This window comes from Danio rerio, chromosome 16, assembly GCF_049306965.1.
Source record: "Danio rerio strain Tuebingen ecotype United States chromosome 16, GRCz12tu, whole genome shotgun sequence".
Classification (NCBI taxonomy): domain Eukaryota; kingdom Metazoa; phylum Chordata; class Actinopteri; order Cypriniformes; family Danionidae; genus Danio; species Danio rerio.
The window spans coordinates 29,842,491-29,855,061 of record NC_133191.1 but is presented as its reverse complement, the minus strand read 5'-3'; the positions used below and the strand labels follow the sequence as shown (position 1 = coordinate 29,855,061).

At 34.8% G+C, this 12,571-nt stretch overlaps 1 protein-coding gene across 4 annotated transcripts; it reads left to right on the top strand.

The window, feature by feature from the left end:
* The first annotated feature begins 26 nt into the window (after positions 1-26).
* Positions 27-12,113, top strand: rnf41l (ring finger protein 41, like). Of its 4 annotated transcripts, XM_068214143.1 has the most exons (9): positions 27-166; positions 1,044-1,155; positions 2,266-2,358; positions 4,960-5,166; positions 5,258-5,397; positions 7,663-7,689; positions 8,673-8,835; positions 8,909-9,029; positions 10,577-12,113. In XM_068214143.1, the coding sequence occupies exons 4-9, from the start codon at positions 4,961-4,963 to the stop codon at positions 10,823-10,825; spliced, it is 906 nt and encodes a 301-aa protein (XP_068070244.1). In that variant the 5' UTR covers positions 27-166; positions 1,044-1,155; positions 2,266-2,358; position 4,960; the 3' UTR covers positions 10,826-12,113. The 4 variants fall into 4 exon arrangements, with proteins under 4 accessions (XP_068070244.1, XP_068070245.1, XP_009290638.1 ...); XM_068214144.1 differs by lacking the exon at positions 1,044-1,155 and having other exon boundaries at positions 27-162; XM_009292363.4 differs by lacking the exon at positions 7,663-7,689.
* Positions 12,114-12,571: the final 458 nt, after the last annotated feature.

Here is a 12,571-nt window from a genome sequence, read left to right as displayed (position 1 = left end):
TGAAGAGCAAAAATCAACAGTACAGAGAGAGTACTGTTAAAGAAACCTGACAGGAAATGTAGCCTGCAAATAATATATATCTAATCCAGCAAAGGTAAATGAAGCAAAATAGAAGAGACGTCTGAAAAGTTTGATTTCTGTCAACCATCACTGATCAAACAGGCAAGTAGAAGCTACTACACATTATTAACTAGACTTGTTTGGTTATTTACATTATAACAAACAAGTTTTGTGCACAGTTATTAGCTTTGACATCAAATCAATTACTGGTTTGTGTGTGTTTTATTATATTCATCATTGCAGTCTTTCATTAATACATTGTTAGTATACTTTATATTCGAATTATTGCAAAAAATATTGCTTATTAACAAACATATTTTACTAGAAAGTAAACAAATGGTGAATTTTTGTACATATTACACAGTAAAGAAAAATCTGTATATGTAAAAAAGAGTACTGGAAAGGCACTGAATGAAATAAATTATGATCAATGTATCAATGTTTATTTTTGGTTGTAATTTAACTAATAAATATATATAATCATGAATTACTGGCACAGTACTGGAGAAATCTTGAATAACATTACCCTTTAATCTTTAGAAACGTTTAATAACACATACATGGTGCTTGAGTGTGATTTTATTGAATTCTTAAGTGTTTTACTCAGTAACTGTGTTTGGGATGCACACAGATGCATGTTTGCATGTGTTGTGTCAATATTTTATACAGTGCTGCATGTCTGAAAGTGAAGCTGTAATGTTGGCGTGTAGAAAATAATCCAATCAGAGTGTGGGAAAGCATAATCCTGTCTAATCCAACCGCAGCCATGAAGAACAGAGATCATTCAGGCAGTGAGAGTGACCAGACACTGACAAACATCCTCTCCTTCATAAAGATCCTGCTGTATATCCTCAAATGCGGATCTGTTAGCAGTGAGGGTTTAACCAGAGCAGCATATCATAGAAAAACAGAAGTGTTTAATGGTCAAGCCACAAACGGACACCTAAGATGATCAGTTGTTTTTCTGTCACGTGGCCAGGCAGGTGCAGGAACACTTGCGCAGATCACCTGTTACTGAGGGGTTATTATTAAGGACCGTCTGCTGGATGTCAGTGAGGGAGGGACCAACAGGCTCCTGATATATGGGTTTTACTGGTAAACACTCCATTTTCAACATTAAATGTGTTGTATATTTGTAATCATTGTTCATTTATAATTTACATTCTTTAATTACTTTTTAATGTAACAGAATTATTCATGTTAAATTGTAGTTGTCAAATGAGAAAACATTTGAATGTGTAACATAACAAGTAATCTTACAATTCTGTATGTTTAAGATACTTAACAAAATAAAATGTAAAATTTATATACAAACCTGTTTCTGTTTGCAGTTTTTTTTATCTATTCTTACATTATTTTAACTTTGTCAGTGTGAAAATAAAAAAACATTTGTTTTGATTGGATTTTTAAAAAATCATTTTTAATTTTATTTCCTAAATCATGTTTAGTGTAACAAATATTCTTGTCAAGTTGTAGTAGTTTAACACAATTATTAAAAAAATGAAGTTTGTTGCAAAGAAATTACATATTAAGCTGCAAAGAAACAAAAAAATTATATTTATTATAAGTTGAAGACCTTAGTTATATTAAAATAATTTAAAATAAAAATGAAATGTTATTAATAAAATAATAAGATAAATAAAAAAAGATAACAGTAAAAATATATTATTTGTTTATTTCTGTTCTAAAGTTTTAGAAATTTATCAAACTTATTTTTTCCTATATTTTAACTGCAAAGTTAAAAAATATGTCTAGTTATTTAGTAATATTATTAAAATAAAATTTAACAGTTTATTAGTTTTGAAATATATAAATATACAATTATATAAAATAATTAAAGCACATATATAATTTGCTAAACTAAAAATGTCATCGTTAAAAACATATTCAATGTGTTTTTTAATGTGTATACAGTCTTGCTGTGCCTTTGGCTTGTATTTGTATGAGGGTTGCCAGGTGCTTCAGTCTCACCTGATCTCAGCATGTAAAAGGAGTTTCCCTAAGGGTTTCCCTGAGGGATTTCACCAGGTGTGTGTGGAGTTCTTGCAAATTTGTTGTTCATTAGGTGGTCTGAGGACAGGTGAGAGTTTCATAGCAAAGGAGCATTAAAATAGCATTTTGCACAACTGCACACACGTTGAAGGGTGTTTTTATAATGTTTAGTACAAATGAAGCTGGCGATCTGACCTCCCACTCATGTTTCAGGCCAACAGCTGCCACCTGCCTGTTTCTACAGCAACAAACCAGACCACCTTCAGCAACCACACCTGAAAGAAACTCTGAACACACCACACACAGGTAATCGCAATTTCACTAATATATGTATTTGTACCAATTAAAATATGTTTTTGAATGTTTTTTTAGTTATGCTGCTTTGCTAAGTTTACAATAAAAGTCTGTTGGCCTGCAGTAGCCTTAAATAGAACATTTGATATGATTTCTTCATGTAAAAGAAATACTATTGCTCATTGGTAAACCCATTTAACACTTACATATCAATTATACTAAACGTATCTAACCAAAATGTATATATTCATTTTGCTGTGAAGAAATTTTTTGCCTGAGTTTGTGTTTTGAAATATTCAAATAAGAAATTTATTTGTACTAAAAACAATAATGTGCGGCCGAAGCAGTGGTGCAGTAGGTAGTGCTGTCGCCTCACAAAAAGAAGGTTGCTAAGTCGCTGGTTCGAGCCTCGGCTCAGTTGTGTGTGGAGTTTGCATGTTCTCCCTGCATTCGCGTGGGTTTCCTCCGGGTGCTCCGGTTTCCCCCACAGTCCAAAGACATGTGGTACAGGTAAATTGGGTAGGCTAAATTGTCCATAGTGTATGAGTGTGTGTGTGTGATGAGATGGGTTGCTGCTGGAAGGGCATCCGCTGAGTAAAAACTTGCTGGATAAGTTGGCGGTTCATTCCGCTGTGGCCACCCCAGATTAATAAAGGGACTAAGCCGACAAGAATATGAATGAATGAAAAATATTGTGGAAAGTATGAAATCTTTGTATTTTTGCCATTAGTTGTTGTTTTTTTTTTGAGGGAAAAGCATAGTTTTTCAGACAGCGTGTTATTAGCATCTAGGTATTTTGACGCTTATACATTTAGATATTTGATACAGATATTTGTTAAATATCTGCAAAATAAAAAAAAAAAATAAAAAAAAAATAAAATAAAAAAATATATATATTTTATGCTAAATTTAGTATTTAATTATTATACTTTTTGATGTATAAATGCTGCATGATTTTAGTGTGTGTTATCTTTAGGGGTCATGTTGTGTTTTCTGAACAGAATACACAGTTTATATAGTGCAAAACATTGAAACCCATTGAATGTACTCAAAGAATGAACTGCTGCTTGTTCAAACTACATTTTTAAAAATGAGCTGAATCAACAATTCTTTTTTAAGGTTTTTTAGACAACTTCGTTGTTGTATGTTTAATCCACTTAGTGAAGTTTACTTATAAACTAATTTCGAGAGGAGCGCGTGCTTATGTTTGATAGCAGCTGGTCCTCATTAGCTAACGCATGATTCACCAATCAGACGATTCCTAAATCACTATAAATAACCACAGTATCTTAACTTAACCATCTTTATCTTGAAGAATCCCCCTTCCACCCCTACTCCTCCCATTTCCTCATCAGGGCAGCACGGAGGCCCAATGGTTAGCATCATTGTCTCACAGCAAGAATGTCACTGGCTTAGATCTTACCTGGCCAAGTCGTCATTTCTGTGTGGAGTTTGCTTGTTCTCCCCGTGTTTGCATGGGTTTTCCCCGGGCTCTCCGGTTTCCTCCGACAGTCCAAAAACATGTAATACAAGTAAATTGACAAAACTAAGTTGACACCATAGATGAATCCAGTATTCACACACTATAGCATTCAAAATCCACATCCACTATCCACTAAGCAGAGGAGTTCTCAAGACCTACATGAACTCATACTCCCCTCTCGCCCTGCAACAGGGGAGAGCCCCGGGCTCGAGGATCTCACAAGCTCAGGGCTCTCTCTCGGTACAGCATGCCAAATACGCTTTATATTAATCTTCAGCTAAGGGCGAACTCTTGAAATTTTGTGAAAACAATTAAGTTAACTTAATCGGTTTGTGTTGGGACAACATGAAGGAGTTGTGTGGAAACAAGCATTTCTTTTTTTCTTTTTTTCTTTTTTAAATATATGTAAAACAAACCATATTGTACATACGTTAACAGATTTTTTTACTTTACCAAAAGCAAACAAAGAAAACAAAGCTCAATATCAGAGAGATTTATTAATAAATAAATAAAAAAACAAATAAATAGGGTGAGACGGTGGCACAGTGGGTAGCACTGTCGCCTCAAATAAGAAGATCGCTGGTTCGAGCCCTGGCTGGTTAGTGGGTTTTTTTGTGTGGAGTTTGCATGTTCTCCTAGTGTTCATGTGCGTAAAACACATGCTGGATAAGTTGGCGGTTCATTCTGCTGTGGCATAATAATAATAATTATATATATATATATATATATATATATATATATATATATATATTTATTTATTTATTTATTATTATTATTATTTTAATAATCGGATGCAACTGAGAAATGGTCACTAAATTTTTTCCAAAGTCCTTGGTGATCCTCTGACACTGAACAGTATTTTCTCGGGAGTGCAGTGGGAAATTAGTTTGTTGATCCATTATTATGAAGAGTTGGGAGAGTGAGGTGATATTCAGTCAATTAAAATGCATTTGCTGGAAATGTAAAGTATTTTTATGATGAAATGTGTCTAGTAGTTCAGTGCCCCCTAATATTCAGATTGTAGGGTCATAGCTGAGTTGGGTATCTGTAATTTTTGATGATATGTCAACTATTTATTCCAAAAATCTGAGAACCCAGCATTTCTTACAGCATATGCGTGTCCTCTGTAGGATGGGCTACGATCTGGAGCGTTTTGTAGGCTATGTGAACGAGGGTCTGCTGTGCTGTGTGTGCCGGGATGTGTTAGAAGACCCTTTACAGGCTCCGTGTGAGCACGCCTTTTGCAGCACCTGCATTCATGGATGGCTCATCCACCACAACAGCTGTCCAGAGGACCGTCTGCCTTTAGACATCACGCACCTCCGCCCGCTCTTCAGGTATGATTCAACGCAATAAACTGAGACAGCTTCACTATTCAGGTAACTTCTAGCTTTAAATCAAGCATCTGTGGTGTGTTGTGTGTTCCAGATACATGAGGAATGATTTAGCGAGGCTGCAGGTCAGATGTGTGTTCAGGCCTCAGGGCTGTGAGGTCATCTGTGCTCTGGAGTCTATTCATCGGCATGAGCAACAGTGTGATTACGCTTTGCTCAACTGCACTAATACAGGTATATTTGAACATTCATTATATGTATATGTATTGTTTAAGTGCCCTACACTAATATTGGCACCCTTGGTTAAAATGAGAAAGGAAAGCTTGTCTTTATTGTTTAAAAGTCTGTGTGACCTGGAAATTGCTGAGACTTTTATTTATGTATGATGATGTACTTCCAACCAAAACAGATTATTAAGTAGGGGGCGGGGCTTCATTTTTGTGCATCATTCTCTCATAGCAAACTAACTGTAAGAGGGGCATGGTTAAGAATATTGTGGCTGAAGCCATCAAACTGACATCAACAGAGAAGGACCGTCACTCTAAACACAGAAGCAAATGGGCAGACTTTGATTAAAGATTATTAAAATGAACTTTTTTTCTTCAGTGGATTGACTTGCATGGATTATTTGTTAGCCTAACATAGAGATGCCCAAACTAGGGCCCGCAGGCCAAATTTGGCCCATGGTAACCTTTGATTTGGCCCGCCATCTTATTTGAGAAGGGAGGGAGAATTTTGAGAAAGGTTGGGGTAAATGCCTTTAATACACAATGTCATTTCTATTTTAACGTAACCTTTCATTGGTTTGTTTTATTGTTAAGCTACAAAAAAGCAAATGTTTTAAATAAATGTTGTAAATGAATAAAATTTTTTATTTTGAATGAACATACTGTTGCTCAACATACACCACAATTTAGAAGTCCTCAGTAAGCAAATCAAGGCAGGGGCAGCTTGGCTAGTGTATTTGGTAATAAACTCTGTTGTGTTATAATGGAATTCTTATGTTTATATTATAATAGGTTCATTAAAAATGAAAAAAGTATATATATTTAATGTCTTAGTTAATATGATTAAAGTAATGTTTTCTATTTATTTTTAAATAAATAAGAAAATTATCCATGGCAACTTTTTTTTGGCCCTTCAAAAAAATGTTTTTCTCTTAATATGTTTTGTGTACACACAAAAAATACATTAAGGCTAAAAGAAGCTTCTAAGTTGCCAATTTTTGAGAAAATCTTAAAACAATGATTGTGTTAGTCCTAAACTTACTCATAAACATTTGGTCTAAGAGTATTTTAGAAAGCGTTTTAGTCCTAAATCAGTAAAAAATAAACATTTTAAAAACATTTGACCATGGTGAGCTTTTAATACACTATTCAAGGTATTAAATAGTGTATTAAAGATTGAGGTTCCACTCAATCAATTTGTGTTCACAATCAACTTACTAGTTTTTATAAATTTAATTGGATTGAACATAAAACAATTAAGTCGTTAAAAAAAACTTTTTTTTTTCAGCTGATTTTAAACAAGTAGTTTAAACATGAAGGCAAAATCCTTTTTTGAGTGTATAAATACAATTTTGGCCATTTTAATATATTAAAATTTTTTAAAAAACTATATATTTATACTTTTTATATTTTAAAAATCATTTAAAATCATTAAAAAAATTATAAGAAAATACATTACAAAGGCACATACTTTTTAGAATGCAATATTTTACTTATTATCAATATTTTCACTTATCACAATATTTGCCTGCATTTCAAAATCTTTATTTAAATATGGCAACATTTTTATTTTGTCTATTTGAATATGGCAGCATAATATTACTCTCTACAGAGTTTTCATTTATAAATCTCTAACAGAGACTCAAATTGTACTTTAATCAGATTACTGATATCTTGCATAACTACACTCAAAAAAATAATGTTTACTGTTTATTCCAACTACTTTAAAATGGGCTGAAACAACACAATTTTCGAATTTTTGAGGGGAGAACTTAATTGTTTTATGTTAAACCCACTAAACTAAACACAAGCTAATGTTAAACAACATTCTGTAAAAGAATCATTTTACCTTCAACTGTATATTGAGTAAAAAATCAAAAGGTTTCACAACAAAAGACACTTTTCTTTGCCTTCTTTGCTCATATTTACCAAGGTTGCTGCGGATATTAATTAAGAGCACAATATATATAGTTTTTAAGCAGGGAACAGGTGGCTTATACACTTCTCATTCATATTAGTAACAATACAAAGAGCAGTTGAAATAGCAGATGAATGAATGTGGTGGCCACAAGACGGAGATAGATCCCGGCTTTTATTATTAATGAGGGGGGGTCTCCTGCAGACAATGAAGCCAAGCCTTTACTTCAGGGTTAAATCCCTTGAGCTGATTATTCAAGAAGTTTGTTTCACATAATGCATATGCGTGAGTTTTAGTAAAGCTGATGGAACATGTCATAATGCTGAAAATATTTTTATGTATATTGATATGCAGGTGACGAGTACTTGTGTTACCGTTGTGGTAGGTGTTCTGTGTGTTGTGTGAACTCTGTGTGTCTGTTTCTTTGAGTTTATTTCCCCTTCTGAACTTTTCTTGAAAATCAGCAGCGGTCACAGAAGGATTAATTATACAATAATTATACAGTTCATTGTGATAATGCTGAAGGCTTTGAAATAAATTCTTAAACTCTTGCTGGAAACCGCTGGCTTACACTATTATGTTATATGTGACCATGGACCACAAAACCTTTTAATTGGTGTGAGGTTTGTTAGGATAGAACAATATTTGGCCAATAGGGTTAAAAAAAATCTAAATATTCAATCTTAAATATTCGATCGTTACTAAATATTCTAAGAATTTTGGCTATAAAATACAATATTATAATCTTGAGTTTAGTGTATTTAATTCATGTATTTTTGATTATTACCAATAACATTGCAACATAAGATTTATTGGTCTTTTTAGTTCAAGTTTTGTAGTCCAGGATCATATACATATTTTTTCGTTTTAAATATTGTACATTTTTCACAAATATCCATTTACATCAGTTCTCAAGTTTACTGCTTAATAATAATAATAATAATAATAGGCAAAAATAGCTGGATGTAATTGAGCTATTGACAAAAATTCACATCATCATCCTCATATGTTGGCTTAAATAGCTGAACTTGACCTATTGTTTTTTTTTAATTTTCAACACAATCTTGATGATGCTCAAGTCTACCAAACTCTCAGATAATAAAATCCAAAAACTGTCACTGGGGCAGTAATTATTATTTTTTTTAAATGACACATTTATAATTTACATAGCCATAAATTGTGCATTTTAGCATCTTAAAGAGTTTATATTTGTACCAAAACGAAACATCTGAACAGTTTGAAACGGCTCCACCCCAACAACAGCTTTTGGATGTTTTTTTATGAGAGCGCACAAATTGTTATTTCATGCTTTTTAAAAAAAAAAGAATAATAATCTCAATCATGTCCTCTGTGTCTGCGCTCAGGCTGCCCAGTTCAGGTCTCTCGTCGCTCTCTGGAAGCTCACCTGTGTGTGTGTGAGTACAGCAGTAGAGTTTGTGCGAGCGGCTGTGGATACACAATCCTCAACACGGATGAAGCTCAACACAACTGCGTATCGGAGTTGCGAGCTGAGTTGGACATGCTCAGGTACACACTCTGCTCAAATCATATGAGCTGACTATGCAAATACTGGCGCATAAATCAAATGTGTTTCTTATAGGGCAGAATTAGACTGCAAAGTCGAAGAAGTGAGGCATGAAATGGAATCACGCTTGGACTCCCAAAGAAGACACATGGTGCAGAAGGAGAGTTTGCTAAGGAGTGAAGTGGACGAACTTAAGGTACGTTACTGTCAACATCAGGGCCTGTGTTCACAAAACATCTTAAGGCTAAAAGTAGCTTATCACTTGCAGATAAATCCTATTTATCTTGCAAATAAATCTTTATTTAGGACTATTAAGAATATTTGCTCTAAGAGTATTTTACAAAGGCTTTTAGCACCAAAGCTAGCTCTTAAATCAGTGAAATGTAAGGGGTAGTGATGAAGACATGTCATTAAGACCAAAACACAAACTATTCTGAAATAGTAGTTGCGGCAAATTCTTATGAAGATTAATTATAATATAAAGACAGAAAGTGACGGACCAAAAAAATATAAAATGTGAACGTTTATCAGTGTGCAAAGACCTTTAGCCATGATTATTTTACCCTGTTATTTAACCCTGTACAAGGAATTATTTTCTCCCGCCATTCATTCACATCTGCAGCTGACACTGTTGGTAGTTCAAACATCACTTTAGAGCTAGTATGTGAATGATTCTCTAGTATAATGTCTAAAGTGATGACAAAACAGGTGATTTTGCTGACATTTGGAGATTATGAGGTTGAACAGCATGAAATGCCATCAGTCTAGAGACATTTTTTAGTATTTCTCTGTTGCAATCGGGAAATTGCAATAATTGACCTCGAAAAAGCCAGAGCAAAGCAAACACTACCAGTTTCTGTGGTATAAATACAGCACTACATAATACAACAGAAAGAGATCTCAGAATGTCACTTACCTGATTTATAATAATTTGTTCAGCTGTAGTTTGAAACATACACTGAGAAAATGCTGTTTTTCTTGCTTAAGGACTTCTCGTCTCTGTTGCCATCTTGTGGCAGAACGTCAACTGTCACTTTCTTTGGCCTGCTCAGACAGGCTGATGGTGGCTGACGCACAGAATCCGATGCTCCGAAATTATAAATATTTTAAAATAGGCACTATCCTTATAAATAAACTGCATAGTTGCAATCTGATGTTGATCTGATTTCACTTTTATAGCAAATAATAGTTTATTTTCAAAGATTTTAACATAAAATAGCTGAACATAAACATAAGATTCAGAGAAAAATGCTCATTGTATAAGTAAGTTCTAGACGGCATCTATAGACTTTTGCATCTGAACTCTTATAAATATCTATCTATCTATCTATCTATCTATCTATCTATCTATCTATCTATCTATCTATCTATCTATCTATCTATCTATCTATCTATCTATCTATCTATCTATCTGTCTATCTATCTATCTATCTATAAAATACTACACAAGTCAACGGCAGCCGGTTTTCAGCATTCCTCAAAATATCTTCTTTTGTGTTCAACAGAAAAAAAAGTCAAATAGTTTTGGAACTAGTGGAGAACAAGTAAATGATGAGTTTTCATTTTTATGAGGAACTATCCCTTTAAGACTTTCCTTTCTTGCTTAGTAATAGTTTGTCTTGGCAGATCTTTGAATAAGTTGTATTACAATTTTAAATGGTAAGATAACAAGTTTTGTGAATACGGGCCCAGCAGTCTTTTGTGTGTGTAGTAAATTACTGACAAGTGTGTGTTTGTGTAAAGGCTCAGCTGTCCCGGGTCATGTCAGATGTGCGTGTTCTGCTGGGAGCAGAGAGAGCGCGTAGACAAGAGCTGGAGAGGGCAGAGCTGGAGAAGGCGGAGCTTCTTGAACTTTTAAAAAAGGAGGGGCTCAGACCAGCCACGCCCTCTGAAGCAGCCCCACCCCCTGCTGAAATGCAGAGAAAGCCAAGCCCACGCAGTCTGGCTCTGGACTGCATCAAAAGGAAGAACAGAGAGGTCACTGTCATCTGAGGACACGGCTTTTCATAGTAGAACAGTAAAGCCCAAAGCACACTTTTGTGTGTGTGTGTGTGTGTGTGTGTGTGTGTGTTTGTTTATGTGACATGAATTTCAGCCTTTGCGCAGTGCATGTATAGTCTAGTTCTTTTTGTTACCACATGTACTGTGCAATGCACCTGCAGTTCACACTTTACAGATTTGGTTTTAATTGTTTTGCATTAATTGTTTTGTCCACAAGATGGCAACCCTGAACTGGGCTTTTGTTCCACAGTTAGATTAAATAATAACAAAGATACAAGTCACAGTAGACGAGAAATCAATAGATGCTCACACTCACAATGACTGTATTTGGGGATGAAAAGATGGCCACAATTCTTTGTTTAAACATTTTATAGCCACAATTCTATTTTAAACCTATTATTTATATAACTTTTGAAGAAAATCTGTCAAGGATGATTTTTTCAGGCATGGATGTCGAATGTTCTAAAAACTGAAACAAAATGTTTTGATTGCCGCTGGTGGTTGGCTGCACACACACGCACACACACACACACGCACACACACACACGCACGCACGCACGCACGCACGCACGCACGCACACACACACACACACACACACACAAACACACCCGGTCTATGTAAACAATTATGATATGAACTAAACAAAATAATTGTTAATCAAAGACATTTTTTACAAAGATGGCTTCTGTCATTTGGATTTATTATGTTAGCGTATGTCTAGGTGTTTGCTTTTCTAATATGTTTGCTTTTAGTTATTGTGTTGGCTTCATAAATACAGGGAGTGGCATTATCAGGGGATCAGTAGGTAGTGATTACTAAAGCCGTTTTAGGGAATTATAAGAGTTTGGAAAGTACCCTGATAACACAGAACTTCATGATCACCAATTTTGTAGGCTCTGGCTCCAAAGGGCATCATCAGAGCAAAATGGTAGAAGCCATCTTTGAGACGTTTTGGCTTCACTTTTTTATAGTGGAAGAAAGTGTAATGTTGTTTTTTGGAATGGCCGTGTATCCAGCAGTGCACATTCACTAACACACACACAGAAAAGAATGAAGTGTACTTGATGATTCACATTGATGGTAACAGAAAACCGCAAACGGGAACTCATCATCTGAATGAAAAGCCGGATTAATCGATTAAGTGCTATAAAGCTATGGGCTAAAATTAAACCAAATTGTGACGTAAAGAATAAAAGTTTAGAATTTGTTTTCCCATTTGAAAGAATAACCGATACATTCTGCTACTTTTCTTGATATTAAAACAATCTGTTTCAACAAGTTGCATTGTGGATTATTATATTATTCATTCATTCATTTTCAGCTTGGTGCCTTCATTAATCTGGGGTCGCCACAGCGGAAAAAACTGCCAACTTATCCAGCATATGTTTTACCCAGCTGCAACCCATCACTGGGAAACATCCATACACTATGGACAACTTAGCTTACCCAATTCTCCTGTACCGCATGTCTTTGGACTGTGGGGGAAACCGGAGCACCCGGAGGAAACCCACGCGAATGCAGGGAGAACATGCAAACTCCACACACAACTGAGCCGAGGCTCGAACCAGCGACTTATTGGGTCATAGGCACACCTCGTTTTGTGTTATCCATGTAATAATCTCATTGTGTACAGGTGTGCCTTATATTGGGGTCAATAACAAAAGACAACCCTTTTTTAATGTGGCATCAGTTTGAACATTCTGTGGGTGTAAAATCCGGTGTTGTCAGTAAGTCAT

Bases quoted from the DNA above. Each gene is read 5' to 3' on its own strand.
- rnf41l (XM_068214144.1), top strand. From the start codon at position 4,961: ATGGGCTACGATCTGGAGCGTTTTGTAGGCTATGTGAACGAGGGTCTG. The intron at 5,167-5,257 runs GTATGATTCAAC...TGTGTGTTCCAG, and splicing joins CACCTCCGCCCGCTCTTCAG to ATACATGAGGAATGATTTAG. The intron at 8,836-8,908 runs GTACACACTCTG...TGTTTCTTATAG, and splicing joins GCTGAGTTGGACATGCTCAG to GGCAGAATTAGACTGCAAAG.